Source organism: Equus przewalskii, chromosome 3 (genome assembly GCF_037783145.1).
Source record: "Equus przewalskii isolate Varuska chromosome 3, EquPr2, whole genome shotgun sequence".
Taxonomy (NCBI): Eukaryota; Metazoa; Chordata; class Mammalia; order Perissodactyla; family Equidae; genus Equus; species Equus przewalskii.
The window spans coordinates 76668027-76676374 of NC_091833.1; the positions used below are offsets into that span (position 1 = coordinate 76668027).

At 43.1% G+C, this 8348-nt stretch overlaps 1 protein-coding gene across 4 annotated transcripts in view; it reads right to left on the reverse strand.

Annotated features, from left to right (window-relative positions):
• Positions 1–7431, reverse strand: part of CEP135 (centrosomal protein 135) — a 72648-nt gene extending 65217 nt beyond the window's left edge. For 2 of the 4 annotated variants that reach the window (XM_070612883.1, XM_070612884.1), the window contains exons 1-4: positions 7187–7431; positions 3836–3993; positions 2053–2243; positions 1127–1294 (exon numbers count right to left, since the gene is read on the reverse strand). In XM_070612883.1, coding sequence (XP_070468984.1) covers positions 1127–1294; positions 2053–2243; positions 3836–3948 — 472 coding nt within the window. In that variant the 5' untranslated portion in view covers positions 3949–3993; positions 7187–7431. Of the gene's footprint in view, positions 1–1126; positions 1295–2052; positions 2244–3835; positions 3994–6556; positions 7018–7186 lie in introns of those variants that run through there. The other 2 variants (XM_070612885.1, XM_008512770.2) reach the window with 2 other exon arrangements.
• Positions 7432–8348: the final 917 nt, after the last annotated feature.

An 8348-nucleotide genomic window follows, 5' to 3' on the forward strand; every position in this document is an offset into this window, starting at 1 on the left:
GGTGAATGTCCTGTGCGCACAACATACTCAGCACATCCAAAAGCAGACTCCTGCTCCACCTCCCACATTCTCTCTCTTAAGACAAAGGGCCATCATCGACCCGCTCATTCACTTGAAACAGAAATCTGGGAATGCCTCTACCTCCCACGTCTGCCATATTCAGTCACTAAATTCTATAGACTACATTTCTGAATCTGTCCCATTCTTTTCTCAGATAACCTGATTATCTTCTTTTTTTTCTTAATCTTCCAGTTACTTTCGAGATCTCCCATTTTTCCCCATCTGTTCTGCCTTTGGATCAGTCTCCCTCTCCACCCCATTTCCTGCCATCTTGAGCTCCACTGATTCTTCCCCGACCCTGGCCACTCAATTCCTAATCTGTTGACTCTCATGGGTCTCTTCTCTACTCAGCTTCAAGCACACAACAACATGACTGCTTGGACTTTGTCACTACTTAGAACCGTGCCAGCCTCTATATCTTCACTTCCCTTCTGATCATAATCTTCATTCTGACCAAACTATTGTCCTCACCACGCTCTTCAATTCTTCAGTCTCTAGTTAAGTCTCATAATCCAGTACTTTCCTACACCTCACTTACTTCTATGATGTTGATCCCATGGTTCAGGCATCTCAATGATCTATCACTAGTACTGGAGATTCTTCTACCAACCTTACGCCCGGACAGCCGTCAACTCTGGATATGCCCTATTCTTTCTTTCCTCGTGCTCGAGAACCACTGAGCATAAAGCTCAAAACAGTAAAACTAAGAAAGTACATCATTTCCGGATTCTCTGAGTATGGATTACTTTTATAACTAAAATAGTAATAATAATGATAATAATAAGAGGAAAAAGAATTTAAAATAATGATTAAGGAGATAAAACTCAGGGCATTGAAGTTAGACTACTTGCATCTAAGAGGCTATTATTACATAAGCTTCTAAGCACATGTAAAAAACACTACTTGGATATTCAGAAATATATCAAAAGTTTTTCCGACTATCCAGATATAGCTTTTCAAATACTAAAGTCTAGCATGAAAATTCAAAGTTCTGTTTCAGTCAACAGTTTAAACATCTTTAAAAGATTAGAGGTGTATAATTTGTTTTGAGAAGGAATAGACTTACCTGGAGTTTGCACTACAGCATGCAAATTCTTTTCTTGGAGTTGTTGAATTTTTTCATTTTTAGCTTTGCTCTCTTTCTCCAAAAGTTTGACTTTATGAACATACTGGTTATTTAGAAATTTGAGATCAGCTGTTTCACGTGCACACTTCTTCAATGTAGTTTTCAACTCTTAAAATGAAAACAATTCAGACTATTTTACAGATCAAGAAATCTCCAGAGTTCTTCCATTTCACAAAATACAAAAAGTCACATCACTTTGAAAGGCTCCACCTGATCCTTATGCATGCTTTGTTTGGAAGGCTATTAACTTTTCTACCACTAGTAACAAAACTGCAAATAAGTCATTAAGCAAGAAAGGGGATTATATTTTTCTTCTGCAGTATGAGCCTAATATAAACCATGGCTTTTGATCCAGTAAATTGGGTGGGAAGTTAAGGAATTATGAATTCATGTCAGGTTTCAGACAAGGCTTTCTACTGACTGTAAGAAGAACTTATAATAAGATAGCCCTAAAATTATCCTCTGCCTAGGACCTTTGAAATCATTCGATTCTACCTTCCAGCTCACAGATGGAGTATTAAAGAATCAGAATGATACATGGCTTTCGCCTCACTTTACTCTTATTTCCAGAAAGGGAAAAACAAAAGTTGTTTCAAGAACAGTTCTTCACTTCCAGCATTTAATCTTTCCACAGCGACTATAAATGCAAAAATATAATCCACATATAGTGAAGACAAATACAGCTATGGAATGCAAATTTATTTTCCTTCTCAGGAACTCTTCAATACACCCTACTGTATTTCAAGAGCTGTTAGCAAGACGACTACTACATTTCCTTATAAATAGTTTTAAAATTAGACTAGCCTTTCCTACATATAAAACAAAAAGGGCAAAAATATTGCATTTTAAAAATCACAAAATTTCACCTTTAATGTGTTGGTCTGATTGTTCTCTCTGTTTCATTAATTCCAGGTATAATTCATTATTTTCCCTGATCAATCTTGCATTTTCAAGTTTATAAGGTTCCAAAATAAAATCAAAATTGGCACTTTCTTTTTCAGCTTTCAGAGCAGATAATTTTGATTTCCGAAGACTTTCTGTGGTATGAACGAGGTCACTAAAATTAAAGAACAAATGTAAATTCAAGGAAATATTCCATTAACTTTCTAATAACTAAAAATAAATTCTAAAAAGCCTTAAAATATATGTTACTACTAGTGAGCTTAAATCTAAAACCAAGCAAAAACACTAGGAATCTTTCAAGGTACCAGGAAATGTTTAAAAATTTCTCAAAATAAGATTAATTAAAAATTATGAAATATATACAGTTAGAATCATCTTTCTTTTTTTTTTTTTTAAGATTTTACTTATTTATTTATTTTTCCTTCTCCCCAAAGCCCCCCAGTACATAGTTGTATACCCTAGTTGTGGGTCCCTCTAGCTGTGGCCCGTGGGATGTCACCTCAGCATGGCATGACGAGTGGTGCTAGGTCTGCACCCAGGATTCAAACCAGGGAAACCCTGGGCTGCCAAAGCAGAGTGTGCAAACCTAACCACTCGGCCATGGGGCTAGCCCCTAGAATCATCTTTGAATCTCCCCTCTCACTCATTCCTCATGTCCAGTTGGTTACCTGATCCTGTGGAATCTGTGAAACTAATGTGTTCATGTAGCAAATATTTATTCAGTGCCTGCTACATGCTATGTGCCAGGGACACAATAAATAAGAATCAATTCCTCACCTCTAAGAACATATGCCAGTGGAATATGTACCCCATCAATATTTATCGAGTAGGGAACACAATAAAGAACCCACCATCAAGGAGCTTATACTCTATTGACAGTTTGTCCAAAAAGTTATAATACCATGTGATAAACTCAACAAATACTTCAGTCCCAACTACATGTTCAGCCTGCCCCAGGTACAGCAGTGATAAAGTCTGTCTCTAGTCTCATGGAGTTTGCATTCTAAAGGGAAGACAAAAACAAGTTTCCAATAATGCTGAGTAGTTAAGGTAGCAGGGAACAGACGTGATGGAGTCCTGCAGGCCATATAGCTAACCAAGCACAAAGGCAAGGGAGGAGGGAGAGGAGAGAGGGGCTTCACAAGCAGATAGAAGAGCAGTGGAGAGACCAAGGGTGAGAGCGTACATATGTGTAGAGAGCTTCAAGTGGCTCACCACATGGGAGATGAAGCTGCAGGGACCAGATCATGAAGGCCACACTAAAGACCACAAATATCTTTCACCCATTCTCTCCTTTCCATCACCATCACTTGTGGTCCTACTGCAAAACCTTCCTAAGTAACTTCCCTGCTCCAGTCTCAAACCACAGGAAGAGAGCTCATGTGGAAAAGAACAAAAATCACAAAGATTAATATAATAGCAATTAAAGACCAGTGAGTGAGGCAGACATAGAACTCCCAACTACATCAGAAAACCACATAAGAAACTGTAATTCTATTCACAGGGACAACCTCAGAAATGGTTACTCTCACGGCGTGGTGTGAATGGTGCCCCTAGAGTTCTGTAATGTGGAAGCCCAGAACTGATGTCAGGGGAGAAGGACCTAGGAAGCAAAGAGGAGCTTCAGATGCTCTAAGGCCTTTTCAGAAATCTACCCGTTTCTTTACTGAAGCATGAAGTTCAATCAGAAACTAGATAAATGGGATTAAGGGTCATACAGGTTTAGAACTGTATTTTCATCTTTACCTGAAAAGTTTTTCTACCAAAGGTAAACAATCCACCGTCAGAGTCTGGCGGTACCCCAGCTGATCCAATCTTCTTCTGATATTCATATACTTTCTTTCTACAGCTGTAGCCATGTTGTCTTCCAAAACTAGTTCTATTCAATCCCAAAAATTAAAGTCCTAAAAGAAAAAAGAGAAATGTCATTCTACTATTGTAGCTGTTATTACTGTTTCATGATAAGAAGAAAAGATTCTTTTAATAGGAAGCAGGATTTTTTCTTTCTCTTTAGGTAGGCAGCTTTCTGGAATATTTAGACAGATTTAAATCCAATGCTTATGAGATTCATGTTCTTGCAGTAAAATAAGTATCTCTTCATAAACTTGCATATAAAGTTAAAACAATAAAGTTTCTAGAAGAAACCAAAACAGACTATTTTCCTGAGCCTGAGATAGGCAGAGAATTCTTAGAGAAGCCTCTTTTAAAATCACCAAATATAAAAGAAAAACTTCATAAATTCAACTTCATCAAATTAAAAACGTCTGCTAATCAAACTATTCCATTAAGAAAACAAAAAGGCAAACAAAAGAGTGGGAGAAAATATAACATCTGAGAAAAGATTTGGAATAACATAAAGAACTCTTACAATTCCTTAATAAAAAAGACAAACACCCTAATAAGAAAATGGGCTAAAGACTTGAACAGGCACTTTGCACAAGATATCTGAATGGGCCTAATCATATGAAAAGGTGCTTAACACCATTAGTCGTTAGGGAAACACAAATTCAAACCACAATGAGGAACAAATTAACCTATGCTAGAATGGCTAAAATTAAAAATACAAAACCAAATGTTGTCAAGGATTTGGAGCAGCTGGAATTTTTACACTCCTGACAGAAGAGTAAAATCACTGTGGAAAAAGTGTATAAAGTTAAACATCCTTCTACCCTATAACTCTGTAATTCTGCTTCTAGGTATTTACTCAAGGAAACGAAAATGAACATCCGTGAAGAGACTCTACAGGAATATTCATAGCAGCTTTATTCATAATAGACCCAGACTGGAAACAACCTATAAATCCATCAACAGCAGAAGGATAAATAAACCATGATATCTTTATACAATGTTAAACCACTCAGGAATAAGAGGCAAGGAACTACTGAAACACATTAACCACATGGATGAATTTGAAAAGCATTATTTGAGCAACAGAAGACAGAGAAATACTGTAGATTCCATTTACATGAAGTTCAAGAACAGGCAAAATTAAACTATGTGGACAGAAATTAGAACAGTGGGGGCTGGCCCAGTGGCACAGCGGTTAAGTTCGCATGTGGCGCTTCTCGGCGGCCCGGGGTTCCCTGGTTCGGATCCCGGGTGAGGGCACGGCACCGCTTGGCTAGCCATGTTATGGTAGGCGTCCCACATACAAAGTAGAGGAAGATGGGCATGGAGGTTAGCTCAGGGCCAGCCTTCCTCAGCAAAAAGAGGAGGATTGGCAGTAGTTAGCTCAGGGCTAATCTTTCTCCAAAAAAAAAAAAAAAGAAAGAAATTAGAACAGCAGTTACCTGGGGTCGTGGGAGTGGGTGGAGACTGACTGGAAGGGCTAAGAGAAAGCTTTCCAGGGTGACGAAAATATTTTGTTGATTGGAGTAGCAGTTATACAAGCGTGCACAGTTATTAAAGCTTTCCAAACGGTACGCTTAAGATCTGCGAATTTCATCACGTAAATTTTACTTCCATTTAAAAAAGAACACACACATAAGTATCTCTGCGCATGTATCAATTCTTGTCTTTTTAAATTTTTATGAATATATTCTCTATCAATCTGCCCGAAAATGGAGTTATCCAAAGATCACTTCTTTACAAACTTTGCTCTTTTCTAACCTTTGCCAAGGAAATACAGTTCTAGCACTCACAGTTCCATACGAAACAAAAACTGTTTCACACCTCTATTGTTCTTCACAATTTATAAAATGCGAACGCATGTGACTACGTGCAAAATACGATCCTCACAACTATCCTGTGAGAGAGATGGGGCCAACGATACGCTCCTTGGATATTCTCCCTATTCAAAGATGAGGACAGGCTGTCTCAAGAGGATAACTTTTCCCAAACCGCAGGGCCACAAAGCTGGTGGGCAGCCACTGGGAGCCAGGCCTCCTGAGTCCTGGTCCAGCACTCTGGTATCGGTACCATGCCGCCTCAACCTAACCAAATCACTTCCAAATTAGTACGTCTCCTTGGTTACTCCTTTCTACAATCTTTCTACCCATTCTTGCTAACCTTTTCTTTGAGTGACTTCCCCATGGACTTTCTGGGTTCCTTCCACAAGTGGGACCCAACTGGATGCAGGGTGTTTTAGAGAAACTCCCGGAGACATCAGAAACACACCTGTCAAGCCAAGAACTAGCCGGGCCTGCAACATTCAGACATTTCTCCTCTTTGGTACCAACTGTGGTTACCGAGGAATAATACTTCCCTACACCCTGCTGAGTGAGAGAGAGAACAAACCAAAAAATCATGACCACAGCCTTAACACACAGGACGGATGAAAAAGATCAAAATCCTCCCAGAAGGACAAAAAAGATGTAGTAGGCTTTCCCCACCCCTGAGCTGCTGTCTTCTCCCCACCTCCATCATCCAAATATTGTGGCTATACCGTAAATTTCTAGCAAAATAACATAAAAGGTTAAGTTTGGAGGTCCCCCATGCTTACACGTTTACAACTACCCACCTGCTTACCTGGGGGGTTGCCGTCTGAAAGCCAATACATAATATTTTTACAAAAATATCCCGTGTGTATGTCCGCATTGGGGTTTCAAACCACAATAAACCCTTAACCAAGGCGGCCCGGGAGTCCTTCCTTACTGAACGTAAACCAGCAGAGACTGGAAGGCAGAGGGGATGTTTTGAAAGATGCCGAGCAAAGGTTCCCAGATGGCTCCCGCCCTGCGCTTTCGGCATTTTTGATTACAAAGAGCAGGTCTGACTGGTATACGAAGAGGTCATTTTAACTTTTAAATGAAGCCGTCAGTGCGCAGCATGCCGCTCGGCACGGACCGACAGCCGGCCTGGGGCTGGAGGGCGGGCAGGAGGACATCGCGGCTCGAGCCACCCCGGCCGCCCCCGGCCCGCAGCTCCACCGTCGGCCGCCGGAGGGAAGGGGCTGCGGGCAGCGGGCCCGGCGGGAGCCTCGGCGCCCCGCCCCGCCCGCCTCGGCTCGACTCGACTCGACTCGGCCCCACTTCCTCCCGCGGCCGCGCGGCCTCCCTCCCGGCAGCGCCCGGGCCGGCCCGCGGGGACCGCCTGGAGGGGAAGGCGCCGCCGCCCCGCCCGCCGCCCGGCCCCCCCCGCCGCCGCGGCCACGCTCACCCGCAGCTCCGGCCGCCGCTCGCTCCGCCTGCGGCCGCATCGCGCCGAGCCGAGCCTGCCTCGCTGCTCCTTCCGCCCCAGACACCGGCTCCGGCGCTAGGGCAGTTTGAAAATGGCGCGGAGAGCCGCTCGGGGCCGGCGCGGAGGAGGCGCCGCAGTTGCCCCGGTAACGGGAGCGGCAGGCGATTCGCGGCGCGCGGCTGAGGCTCGCCCGGCGGCGATGGCGGCGCTGGGCCCCGGTGCCCGGAAACGCAACGGCCGCGACGACGCGATGCCACGGCGCCCCCTGGCGACCGGCGGGCCCCCAACCTCAGCGGGGTCGGAGTGCGGGCCTCCTATCGACCGGGTGCTGGACCGTGCGCTGCGGTGCGAGGTCAAAACGCTGCCCCAGCCCCGGTTCCTGCGGCGGATCAGCCTGCACCGGCAAGGCGAACGCCTCCTGTCCACGTAACCGGATTCCCGTCTAAATATCGCATTGTCTTTGCAGCTTTCCCTGACAACCACCCGGTACAATTAACTGTTGCTACCACACCCATGTCTCTGTGAAGCTCTGTGTGGACTCATCCCATCACGATAACATCGTTACGTTTGGATCCCGGGAGTGCTGTCACCCCATCGAAACGTCATTGTTTGTATGTCTCTCCCTGCCGTCCCCAACTGTGACTTCCATGAGTCAGAGACTATTTTACCCAGCTGTGTTTCTCTAGCACCCTACCACGATGAATATTTGTGAATGGAATTAAATTTAAATAAACTGTTTAAAGAGAGGCTGCTCACATACGGAAAACACGTGATCAAATCCTAGAATTCCATTTCTCCCCGGAAAACTTGTAGATAATCAGAGAGGAGCTCAATTCCTTTCAGTTTACTACTCCCCCAAGGAGGCCTTCCACTCTGAAGATGTACTTAGTGTTCCTATATCGTGTAACTGCTCTGAGAGTTGTGAACAACATCGTACCCATTCATGTATTGCTTTAACGTTTCCATCGTGTCTGTTTTCACACACGTCTTAATGAATTTTATGGAATTTCTAGGATGCAATCAGGTTCTGTAGATGGCTTTTATAGTCATGAACATGTACAATTAAACACATTTTTTACTGAACAAGTATCTTTTTTGAAAACAAGGGGCCATAAATTAATTAATATCATAGCAAAATGGC